General features: G+C 40.6%; 1 protein-coding gene across 1 annotated transcript in view; it reads left to right on the forward strand.

Moving 5' to 3' along the window:
* Positions 1-1,982: 1,982 nt before the first annotated feature.
* Positions 1,983-13,823, forward strand: part of nfasca (neurofascin homolog (chicken) a) — a gene marked incomplete at its 5' end in the record, with an annotated part of 58,089 nt that continues 46,248 nt past the window's right edge. The window contains 3 exons of the mRNA XM_079183379.1: positions 1,983-2,076; positions 8,249-8,266; positions 10,680-10,785. Coding sequence (XP_079039505.1) covers positions 1,983-2,076; positions 8,249-8,266; positions 10,680-10,785 — 218 coding nt within the window. The remainder of the gene's footprint in view (positions 2,077-8,248; positions 8,267-10,679; positions 10,786-13,823) is intronic.

A 13,823-nucleotide genomic window follows, 5' to 3' on the forward strand; every position in this document is an offset into this window, starting at 1 on the left:
CTGCATTTTGAGTGTGGGATTGGCACATCATGCCAGCCTGGTGTATCAGCTCCCCGGGGGCAGATGAGCTAGTTATTTGGATAGTGTTGGACTGACATTCCCCCAGATGGTTTGTGCATAATGTGTGTGAGTGTGCACGGGAGGTGTTTGCAGGTTTTGGATGAAATCTGACTACTGCCCTCAGGCCAAAAAGCTGTTGTGTCCCTTCTGTTGTGAACTCAGTCTGTCTTTTCACAGTTACCATAATACACTAAATTGTGTATTTTTTTGACCATTTGGATCAATTTGTGACCAAAACAGTTTGTATGATTATCATGAAATTCCAGTGGAACTCCACAGAGCTGACATGCATGTTGGCTTAGAAGGCAGTGTGACAGTAGCAAACAAAGTCAACAAAGAGACTCTTTACAGCAATGCTCTCTAAACATTGTTAACATCAGCTCACACTTTGTTTATTTTAATTTGGATTTAATGTTTATTCATACAGTTGACTCAATAACAGTCATAGTCCTCCACAGGTCCTCATCAGTCCTTTGTGTTATGTCACAATCTCCGCCTTCATTTTCTCATAATTTCCTGGATATTTGAAATGGCAACCTCACGGTAAATACCCACCCCCACACTCCCACCTGATCTCTTTTTTTTAATGTATCCTGTTGTCATAGCTTTGAGTGCTGGTGTGATGTGAAACAGAGTGAAGGATTGATCCTGGTGGGAGATGGCAGCATGGGGGACAGGGGTTGACAGTGGGCAGGTGGTCCTGCTATTGCTGCCAGTACACAGACCTGGCTGTCATGTGGAGTAAATTAGAAATCTCTGGCTTGTGGGCTGGCTGCTGAATAATGTGGCAGGAAGAAGAGTTTAGAACACCGAGTGTAGAAAAGCATGGACGTAGTGTCCGTGTTATCAGGGTCATTCTAAAGCTCCTATACAGGTTTATGAATCCATCTTTGCCAGGTACTGAGGCCAGAAACTGGGCAAAAGGCCATGGGTGTAGTTGAGATAGCACAAACAAGAACAGGTGAGTGTGACGCTTGTAATCAAATAAACACACTCCAAAACACAGAATCTCTCAAACACTAAATGAAAAGCTCATTTTAGATGATGTGATAACAACACACAACAAGTTGCTTTTGAAACCCTGACCTGTGGAAAAAACTGTCTACCAAGAATACGTCCCCCTATTCCTAATACAATCTGTGGCCTCCAGCTTGACAGCAGCAAATTGACAAGATTAGTCAAGACGTTAGTAGTGCTGTGCTGTTACCACCAAGTTGAGTGTGCCTTTAGTACATGTTAGTGCATGTGAGTCCCAGTATGTGTGCACCACAAGCTGCAGCTAAGCGTTCAAAACCGAATGATGGAAACAAATACATCTTTATAACTTTTGTTGAAACGGTAGTATTTGTTTTTGTAGAATCACATTTTGCCTGTGTGAATTTTCATATAGATAAGACCTTTGAGCCTAAAAATCTTGGTGATGATTGATGGTAATATAGAGCTATTTCCCAGTCCTATGAAGTCTTTCAATACCCTTTTGTAACTTCAAGTTAAACGATTATAACATAGTAGCAAACAAATTGGTGTAATTCCAATAATCTGTTCTCCAGCATCGTTTCTGGGTAGATAATTGAAACCGTTCCAGATTTGACTGTGAAACAGCTTGTGATTGGAGCCTGATCCTACGTTAAGAATCAGTGCTACAGAGCTTCTCCTTGGCATTGTTTCTAGGCTGCTCTCTCTCGGGAGCCACACAAGGACTCAGCTGTGAATGTAGGCCAGAGTCGACACACACTTTCATGCCAGGATGCGTACAGTACACGTCTACACACACAGAGGGTTTATACTGTAGATATACGGTCTTCATCCTAGCCATCTGTCTCTGTCTCTGTGTCTGTACTCTCAGGTCCTCGGCTGTCAGGAGAACCATCTTGCCAGTCAGGAGAGGTGAGGGACGAGGCCGGCCAATCGGAGGGGAAGAGATGTTGGGGCAAGGGGGCCACATGGCCCTGGCTGTCATGTCATTAGTGCTGTTACTGTGTCACGAAGCAGCACCTATTGAAGTCCCACAAGACCGTAAGTCACTCAGCAATCATCAGATCCGTTTTAACACAATATGGTACAGCAAATGGTGATCAAAACGGCAAACAAAACCTATGACCATTCACAAAGGCGCTCAATGCTGCTCGGACTGCTGCAGCCCCATTGACCTGCTGTCTGGAAAACAGCACTTTGAACAAACAAGAATGGTAGTACTGATTATTCCATTTGGTGTCAGATTCTGCAAAGCAGCTCAAATTTTACAAACTCTTCAAAATGCTGACACAAGCTGACACAGAACAATGGAGCTGTTCCACATGGTGGAGAGAGGGGAACACAACATACTACACTGTGTTTTAAACTACTAGACCACCAGGATTCCCAGATTTACACCGCTTGTAACAAATTCAACAAATGTTTTTGAACCTGACCTTTATTTTGACAAGGCCCAGTGATACATGTATCGTCATGCTGTGGCAGCTTTTTCTGTCAGTGTGCAGTTGAGAGACCTTAAACCTTTAGAATGTCAGATGAATCCAACACCATGTGAAATAAAGAGAAAATTAGCTTGGGCTGTTCAAAATAAAACATGTTGGGCTTTGGAGCTGAGGCACTAATCAACAGCCAGTGTTCTGAGCACACTGTGCTTCCCACACACAGGCTTTACTTTAACGGGCCACCCAGGTATATTAAAGGTCGTCCAGGTATATTTAGCAAACCATTTTAGCATTTTTAGATTTTTGATCTGTCCGAGAGAGCAACACCAACCGTGACCGATTAGCTAGTAAACTGTTGGCGTCAGGATGCCGGGGAGCAAAGGGAGAGCCGGGCTCTGAGCTGGATTCACGGTGTAACTAGGTGCTGCTGCACCCCGCTCACCCGGGACTGTATCCCGGACTCTCTCTCTCTCTCATACACATTGACAAAAAACGAAACAAAATCCCAAAATTGGAAAACCATAACCTATACAGCGAACGAATATCCGAATAGTCGAATATTGAGGGCCAGCCCTCTATGCAACACAGTTGTCAGTGGAGCTCTGCAGGATACTGCAGCAAACCCAAACCAGCATCAGCATCGTTAATCCCAATGAATACTATATCCTTAAACCAGACAGACACTGAAGGGATCAAGCCCCATTATAGCCTCTAATTGGTTTCCTCGATTGTGGTTAGACGTGCAGTTGGTGAGGCCTCATTAAACACTGAACAAACAGTCTGTGGAGTTTTGACAGGCATGGAAGTACTCTATCAAGTTGTATGTTGGGAAGTCTAGGATCCAGTGTTTCTGGAGCTCGACCTATACCAGGGGCTAAAAGTCAAGATATTGTGATCCCGGCTACATTGATTTTGTGTTTCTTTTAAGTCCACCAACTCACAGGAGCAACTCCTCAAGGTCGTCCTGGTAAATGTAAAACAGCCAACCTGCTGGCTATCACATGAAAGCACTGCTGGGTGTAGATGGGCCCTTTTAATAATGAAACAGTGGGTATTAGCTGTTTGCTCTAAGTAAGGCCTCTTTCAAAGAGTTCACTTCTTTGTTTTCTCCAAAGAAACCAAATTAATGACATTTTTCAAACCAGTTTTCTTATCATACAATAATCTTGAATATGTTGACGTGATTTAGAGGAAAAAATATATAAATAAATTAATGCCGACAAAGGTTTTAAAATATCTTTGCATTCATTTTAAAAATGTAAACAATAAGTGTGCGGCTGGAGCCCCAGTGATCCCATTAACATTTGATTATCATGAGAATAGACTGCTTCAGATCCCTTGGTGATAGCGTATCACTTTGGGTGGCTCCCAAATTCAAACGATCCAACACGCACATATTAATATATTATACAGTTACAGTCCCGACACGGACACATGCAGTCACACATACTCTCATACCTGTCCATTATGACTAGTGACAGGAGCCTGACTGGATTCTGCTGTTAAATACAATCCTGAGGGGAGTTGGGAATAAAAGCACAAAGGAGAAAGGGAGGAGTCGTGCCTTTTCTTCCTCTCACCATACACACACACACACACACACACACACACACACCCAGCGAAGATGAATGTTTCACAATTGTGTGATGACAAATGATTGGATACTGAAAGCTCCAAGGACAGCTGGCCTATATGTTGCATACACAACTGCATGCTGACACCCCTATGGCGCCATCTCCCTCTGTTTTTTTTTATAAGCCTGACCTTTCAACTGTGGACTTCTGATGGCCTATTGATCTGATACACACACACGCACATGCACACACCCTGCCCAACAGAGACCATTTGGATAATACATTATGACCCAGTGACCTCTCCTTAATGTATTCTCCACACTGTGATAAACTGACAGTCAGGGATTTTATTTATTTATGACAATAAACAGAATCAGTTGGTCACTTCTACATAGATTCATAATTCAGTATGATACACAGTGTTCACGTTTGCTGCATGACCTGGTGTGTGATATTTCATGTGCAAACACACTGTTGGAGTTGAACACCGTCTTAGTTTCTTGTTATGTTTTTATAATAGGCTTTGGTGCACAATGGAGGTGACGGAATCTCTTAGATGAAAAGAAATACACATAGAATAAGAGATCAGACAAAGAGGATAGGTCTGGAAAACAAGGTTATAAGCTCATAGTAGGGTGTGGCAACTAATATAGTTTTATAAAGTGCTGTTGTTTTCAAAGTGCCTATTGCTGTACTTTATTAAAAGCATTATTTATAAGCCTGTGCTTCAGGTAACTAACCTGTTTTTCAAAATACTTGATACGTTCTGTTCCACGATTTCAAGCAGCAGAATCAGAACCAGAAGCGACACAGAGGAATCTGCTGTCATATCACCGGACTACAGAGCAGCTTCTCTCCTCCGTACTCCATCATAAAATACATTTCTTTGTGCGACCTAATGTAGAATGACAATAAATATTCAGATCAAGCATGTTTACACATAGTGTACAAGGAGTATGACTTGGTTCATGGCTTTCCAGTAGCTCTGGATGTACACAGCAGCAAGAACAATGTTAAAATGGTTCTTCCGATTGCACGATTAGGCGTTGAACGTATATCAAAAACCACCAGCGATCCATTTTTCAGCTTTGCAATGCACCTCATCACGTTTCTCTATTTCCAAATGATGCTATATGGCATGTCAAACCCCTAATGGCTCTCCCCTTGTGGCTTTCTGTCAGAGCTAACTACGGCACCACATGCTCCAGAGTGTTGATGGTTTCATTCAGTAGACAGGATGAGCAGCCCCATCCCCCTCTTTTCCTTATGCCTCCTTATCGGCTTCACAGCAAACTGCACTCCTGACCTTTATTGATGAGAGCTTTCCGCACATCAACACACGTTAACACACGTTAACACACTCACACACACACACTCCATTTACACATAATAATATCTAAAGGGCTATTAATGAGTGCTATTTAAGTTCAGTAAAATGTTCTACTGTAGTGGACAGAACACAGTCATCATTATTAACTGGATCAAATATACAAGACAAAGACATAATAGTGAATAGCAGCATGGATGTGAGCATGCATTAGTGCACACACAGCACACCCCTTCTATCAGGGCTCATCTGTAACACAAGGTCAGGCTCCTGATAGGGGTCGCTTCATCTTTGTGTGTGTGTGTGTGTGTGTGTGTGTGTGTGTGTGTTTCTGTGTGTCAGTGGAGAAATCAAAAGCAGACCAGTCAGGCAAACATAATAACAAATATATATCTACACAAACAGGTATTTAGTACATTTACAGCAATTGGTCAAATGTTCTTTTAAATTCTTATGATCTTTGTCTGTAGTTGAATAATTAGTGTTGCATTACATTACTTACTACAAAAGGTCACGTTACACACTAAGATCCCTGAGTAAGGTCCCGGTCTTTTTAACAGACTGTTCTGTCCGTCAGCACAACACTTTATTTAAAGAAGCCAGCATTTCCAGCATTCATTACAAAATGACTGGATGAACTAGATTTATACTTTATATACAGTATGCACTTATGTATATAGCAAATGGGACAAAATGATACCACATTACTCAAAGTCTTTTCTGACACATTGAATCCACTTTACCACAGTTAGCACCTCGTAGTAATGTATCACTTTCCTAAAAATGTAATATGGTTCAAAAATGTAATAAAACCCAATAACGTAATAACTCAACCAATCGAGGATAAAATGTCCTGACTGATGTAATAACGCTTTTATCAATAATGTTATACCTTATTACGTTATTGTGAACCAAACACAAAGTGATGCTAACTTTGCCTAGTCAGGATATAAATCACCAGGAGTGTAAAAAGTAGCTAGAAAATCAACGTTATACTTTTATTATAAGTTAAAGCAGTGGTTCTCAAGCTTTCTTGGTGAGCCCCCCCTTAAAACTAACTAAATATATGATTTCATCCACCCATCATAATCCATGGGGGTGGAATAAAGTAGAAGTCAATAAGTTTGTACTGAATTTAAGTATTAAGGTCACCTTTTTCATCATTTCAAAATTGATTTGAAAGCAGACATTTCATAAGATCAGGCGAGGAAGAGGAGACACTTCATTCAATAAGAATCCCCGTTGACTCAGATGGAAAAGAACGTTTCATGGAGATTGAATTGACTGTTTTGCCTTCTTTTCAATGACAGGGATTTTAGTTTAATGCATTTTTCCATGATAACAATGCAATCTGTTGTAAATTTCAAATTTAAAGCCTAGAGTATACAATGTCAACCATGAAATCAGTGTTTTCAGTAGTAAACATGACATTAACAGTATTATACATTTTATATATTTGCAAACTTTACATTTCCGAGAAAAAAGCATCCCTTTTTACATTTCAGTCAGAACATTTTATTATGTTATATCTCAAATCATTACATTGGGTAACATTGCATTTTCGATCAGGTTAGGTGTCTGTATTACATTTTCAGAAAATGATTCCATTATTGGGTGCAGCACACCTCACTGTATACTCCTCACTTTCATTGGCGATGCAGAAACCAAAACACATTGTAATCACGTACACAATCTGGCTGCCTAAGAAAAATGTGTAATGGCCCCACTCACTGAGATGAAATGAAATGAAAGTCTGAAGCAAACAAACTGCCTCGTCACCAGCAGTAAGCAGCACTCCAACCAGAAAGAGCTGCACAGGACATCTGTAGTCTCTCCTGTAACTTTTATTTTGTGCGGTTGGTTAAGTTAGAAAACATGAGTGGGCTGCCTTAGGAACCGTTCCCTGGTTTTATCATAATGTCAACAGTGTCTGCAAATCCTTCCACAACTACATCAATACAAAGTACGTACAGTGCAGACCTTTCAAGACTTCATGTGTTGGCCTCCTGAATACAGCAGCTTTATATGCAGTTATGGTTATGCTTCCATTCTGTTACTAATCCGTTATTTTCAATGAAATACACAGTTATGACACTGCGTTATAATCTAAATCATAACTTGTGTGTTGTCTGTCTCCTCCTTACTGCTCTCCCTTTGCTGATACGGGAACGCCTTACAGGTGAGTCATCATTTCTGTGTTTCATTCTGCAGATCACAGTTCTCTCTCTAATGATTTTATAGCATTAACTCTACACGGCATAACTGGAAGCTGAAACAGTGGTTCTCAACTGGTCCAGCCTAAGGGTTCAACCATCAGGTCACAGTAGGCCAACGTAATACCCACTCTGTTTATTTCCATCCATCCAATGCTAACCATTAGGTATGATTTCACAAGATAAAAACAACTTGTTCGGTCTACTAGATATTTTTTCCAAAATATTTGAATAGGTCTGATAAAAGAAAAGTGGTTTTCCGGTTGGGTTTCAATTCAGGCCAGTACTTCACTTTATAATACTCTTTTTCCATTTGTGTTCAGTGTAGGTAAAACTAAGTTGAGTATACTGGTGTTCACCTGTACTGTACAGTTGGTTAGCAGTCCAGGAGGACAGAAACGGTACTTCAAAATAAATTCACTTTTGGAAAATTCACTAAATTTCTAATTTAAGTTTTTCTTTGACAAAGTTGAACCACCGGCTTATTGAGAATGCACCTGTGCCAGCTGGGAACCACTGAGTTGAACATAACATAACATGACAAATATGTTATAACATAGTTCTATAAATGTTAATATGTCTAACACGATTAACAATCACATTACTATTTGTCCATGCTTCTCTCTGTCTTTCTTTGGCTTTACATTGGACTAACAGCAAAGATCCTGCAAGACCGTAAGTGTTTCTTTTTAACATTGCTAATCATTGGTCCCACCAGCTCCTAGCTTGTAGCCCCTAGCTTGCAACAGTTTATTTTTTATCTTGCTCGAGGTAAAACACACTCATAGAAAAAGAATAGGGGTAGAATGGAAATCAAACAGTTTTTGATCCTTTGACTAATACAAAAGAAAATATCTTTTGTTGTTTGTTGTTACGGTGACAACACACATCAGAGGAAGTGTTGTCGCAGCTAGTCGGGAAGAGAGTGGACGTAGCTCCGGAGACAGATGGCTGGCTAGTTAGCTAACTGCGACACTGTCCACCAGCCTGCTGTTTAGCTCATTTTCTATAACCAGCGTAGCACTAAAGCATGGTGGAGCTAGCAAGCTAGCTAACTAGTCAGCTATTTAGTTGGTTTCAGAAAATGAGCCAAACAAAGTTGTAACTAATATGGCAATGTGCTTTCCTGTAGCAACAGTGTTTAAATGAGGCATTACGTTTATTTTACTAACTCTTGCTCTCTGTGCTTCGTAAGTTTTCTACTCCAATGCTCGTTTTAGTCGTTACTGCAAAACCTCATCTCAGTGAGTCCAAAAACTTGGTTTACTTTAAATGAAAGTTAGCTGGCTACAACTATCACAATGGCAACAGTACACATATAAATGGCCGCCGCTCCGACCATCCTGCTACATTGAATGAGAAAGCCCCTTCTACTTCTCATCTATTTTTTGGTAAACACATACTTTGCATTTGTGATTTAAAAAAAAAATGCTTTCAAATCCTCAACATTTGTTAATGAATGAGAGTGAATGATGAATTGAAATAGTGAAACAGATCATTGGTTGGAAGAAACAGTAAATAATGTGCATTTGAAATACACTAAGGGAACACCAGTATTATTTAATAGCAGTACAGCATTCATAACTCAGAGGTGGTTTAAAGAATGTGAGTCTTATGATGCTGAGGAGTAATTTCCATACCAATTATCTCTCATAGCCCGGCTTTTATCACTACCAGGCATACTAAATACTCTTATGGTTGCCATGAGGGATATATTCCTTTTTCAGTTGTGGATGAGATTAGTTGGAATAGCTTCAATTACAGATCTCTGTCCTCTCTGTTAGACAGGAATTCATTGGTGTATCAGCCACAGAGCTTTCTTTCAGAGCATCAAGCCCCTCCTTTAATCCAGCAGGCGGCTGGCCTTCTGAAGAGCTTGTTATCTTGTGTTGTGTGTACAGTGTCAGTGTGTGTGTGTGTGTGTGTGTGTGTGTGTGTGTGTACTTGTGTACAGTTAGAGACACAGCCTTGCAGGGCTCAGTGAGCTGGAAATGCAAAAGGGCAGAAAAATGTTGGCTGCGTGGTGTGTCTGTAATGTTGAGGGGTTTGATGAGCCATTAAATATGTATAGTAGACTGAACACAGTTGGGGAGGTGGAAACTATCGTCTGTTCATTTATTTTATAAGAACGGAAAGTAGGTTCAAATTGATATATGAAAGATATATAAATCAAAAAGATAAATGATTGGAGATTAAAAGGTTAAAAGGTAAGATAATAATCCATAACTTTTCTAACGTCAACAAATCCCATATAAAGAAAAATAATTGTGTGTATCAATGTGGGATTGACACCGTTCTCAAATACACAAATATTCACCATAACAACAAATGTGTATTAATCCGCCGCTAAACATATTCCCCCTGAAAAAGCACTATTTCCTCTTGTTAAAGTACAACAGAGACTGAAAATTACTGAACCCTCTTTTTAAGATTATGTGTTTCAACAATTATTCATAGTGATCCATTGTTTTGACATTAAGAAAACTATAGAATAACAGTTTTATCCTTTAAAGCTCCAGAGCCTTTTCTATCCTGGTAAGAAAAGGATTCTGGGTAAATGGCTCAATATTAAGTAGCTTTTTACGTTTGAAAATGGTAATGTCGATCATTGGTTTAAAACACACATATTCAGATATCAGTTTATAACTGAACCTTAGATTTTCTCTTATTTCACTTTAAAGTTAGTAAAACTTTGTCTCTACACGGTGAGACAACTTTACGGACACATACATGTTTCATTGAAGCTACAGTGTATGATGATTTACACACAAACCAAAGATATGTTTTTCATGGCTGCTACTGGACATATTGGAAACTAAATCCATTTTCTATGGCTTTGTCAGCTTACATGAGCTGGGTTTCAACAGGTATGCTAGTGGCCTCCCTTCCTCTTGAATTATAATACTGTAACACAAGAAATTGGTCTATTGATCTCTAGGAAAGCTTCCTGTAAATCGTTATATCGAACTATTAAAAACCCATGTTGTCTAAAGAGCACATAACGCTGTGTGTGTATGTGTGTTGCATTATCTGTGCACAGCCTTATTATCCCTGTAACCTTCTCTCTGCCTGTCCCCTCCCCCCACAGTGAAGCAGCCCCCCACCATAGTCAAACAGTCAGTGAAGGACTACATTGTCGACCCCAGAGATAACATCATCATCGAGTGTGAGGCCAAGGGCAACCCAGTGCCAACGTAAGCAGTACACACACACACACCCACCACCCACACACACACACACACACACTGCCCTCACAACACGCTCACACACATGTATCCTCTGCTCTTTGTTTGGAGTTTTATGGAATAGATTCAGTTATAGAGACACAAGTAGATAATAAGTAGAAGGAGGTAAAAAACATATTCAAAATGTATCTTTGAATAACGATTCAATACTACAAGACTGCATAGTCTGAACATAACATTCTTTATTTTATAAATGTTTTCCCTCTGCTGAAGTGCCTCCACTCCAGTACAATGGAGGTGAATTAAGGTACATTTGACAGATATTAAAACTAACATTAAAAAAGAAAATGAAAAGCCTGTCCTAAAAAAGTCTCCCCATAATTCCCCAGGTGTAGAATCGACGGGGCACCGTTTCATGGAAATGAAACCGAAATGGAGAGGCCAAAGTTAACAGGCGTAGAATAGCTGGTGTTGCAGGTAACTCAGAAAACAGGGAGATTGACGCGTCAACTTGCCGAAGTAACTTTGTGCACCAGTCAGACGCAGCTGGAGAGGAATCAGGGAAAAAGCAGCACAGCCTTATACAGAGCGGTCCAGGGAGGATCCACGTGATGCCGAACATGAAACATTCCTCTACCCTCCTCTTCCTCTCCTTCCCACTATCTATCCAGTCATTCCTTTCTCTCGGGCTCATTGTCTTTCTCTGTTCTCTCTTTTATTGTCTCCTCTGCTGCTTTTTGTCACCCCAGTCTGACCTGTCCTTGGTGTCTCCTTGCCCTCTCCATCTAGCCCTGTGTCTCTCTGCCAGTGAGAGTTATGCAAAGTGCAACTCACATGTTACAACTCCCTTCCCCTCCCTGTCTGTCCGTCTGTCACACACACACACACAATAACACTTTCACGTTAGCCAACCTTCTCTTTTTCACTGACGCTCTTCCCCTTCAGTTGAATGGTGTCGTACCCCAAAGCTCTGTTCTTGCCCTCTAACAACCCTTTAAACTCAGTGTGACACCTGTCTGCCTGCCCTCCACAGCCTCACCCTGTTGTGGTCTGTTGTGCTTTTTGCTGCTCTGTCTCTCTATGCCAAACCAAACATCATGATGTTCATTTAGTAAATTATGGTAAATTATGAGATAGAAAGTCAAAGTTATGAGATAGAAAGTCAAAGTTATGAGATACTTAACAGTCATAGAAGCAGCTCTTTGGCTGGTTACTCTACATTTAACATGTAAATGTATTGTGAGTACATTGAAGACTTTAAACGTGGCTTTACGACACATGAAACACTTCACGTGGGATTGTGCAAACGCACCCTTGAAAGGATTTTAAGCTTTGAACAAAGTTATTGTAATAACTGTGTTTGATATTTGTCTTATATATTTTCTTTAATAGTTTGATAGAGTAATGTGGGTCTTAACCCTAAATTAAAAGTAATAATAACAGTTATAATAACAGAAATGTGCTTAAATATATTTTTACATTTATATAACTGCATGTACAATATTTTAACACTTGAATAAACAATAATCAAATGCAGAGACAGTTATTTACCAATATGTTAGGAGTAGTTACATTTACACAGTCTGACATTTACATCCGGTCCTTTGAGGGCGACCGTGATGCTGATGTGGCCCAGAGTGAAGATGAGTTTGACACCCCTGGTTTAAATGGATGTTTATACACAAGTTCACACGTTACCAATGTTGCAATTGTGACACTACACATAAAATGGCCGCTGCTCCGACCATCCTATTCCCTTTCTATAGTCCTTCCGTTCCCTCCATCACTCTGTCAGGCCTCCACGTACCAGCAGCTCTCCCTGTCATACCGTACTTTCTTTTGTGGTTGTTTTCTGGAAAACTATGTGCTGTGTTTCCTCCCTTCTCTCTTTCCTACAGTCTAATCTGCCCTTGTTTGCTAAATTAAACTAAATTGAACTTTTAACTAAATGTTAAAATGTGGTCATCCAAACACAGTTGACACCAAGTCTCAAGTGGTCTGATACAATGTTTTATTCTCTCCATACACACCTGGCATCAAAGTACTTTCACATCTGAGACAAATGTGGTATGTTAATAGTATTTGTTCTGCCAAAGCCAATCTGGAGGAAGGGGTGATTGCAGATCGATAAAGAGCTCAATCAGCCAGGGATAAGTCTTTATTGTTCTTCTCTCTTTCTCTCTCTCTCTTGCTCTCATCTTTCTCATTCACAGATTTTTTCCCTCTCACTTCTCCCTCTTTTCTGCTTCTGTTTTCCACACACACGCACAGACACACACACACACACACACACACACACACACACACACACACACACACACACACACATACACACTGGGTCGCCAGTGGTTACATCAGTGGGGGTATGACCAGCTCAGGACAGTGGTACATTGTTTATTTGGAGACAGATTGGCTTTACGTAAGACACACATGCATACACACACACACACACACACACACACACACACACACACACACACACACACACACACACATACAAAACACAAACACTTACACATCCTCACAATAAGGCACTCTCTCTCCCGTGCACACACACTGGCTCTCCTCTTCCCAGGACAGGCTTTGTGCTCCAATAATGCACTCAGTTGACTATTCATGCTCATGAAACATTCAGCGTAAGGGATCGTTCACTTATTCACTCATAGTCTCTCACTACTCAACACATGCCACGACACACACACACACACACACACACACCTACACACACACACACACACACACACGCACACACACACACACACACACACACACACACACACAGCTCTGGTCTCCAGACCTTCAATAGTGGCCCATTGTTCAGGCTCAGTGCTGTGCTACACCTCAAACAGGCCCAGCTCCACTGGAAGTGGACAGGAAGCATCCTCTGTAAATCCTCGCTTATTACTAAAAATAGCGGCGGGTTATGTAAGCATAAATCAGTGTTCCTCACTAATCAGGGAGCCCTCTGGAAACACCACATGGAGCAGGATTAAGCTACAGTACAAGCACATGGAGATCGTGTAGTGTGGCGGATGTTTGTGCTGCTG

This window comes from Pholis gunnellus (genome assembly GCF_910591455.1).
Source record: "Pholis gunnellus genome assembly, chromosome: 3".
Classification (NCBI taxonomy): Eukaryota; Metazoa; Chordata; class Actinopteri; order Perciformes; family Pholidae; genus Pholis; species Pholis gunnellus.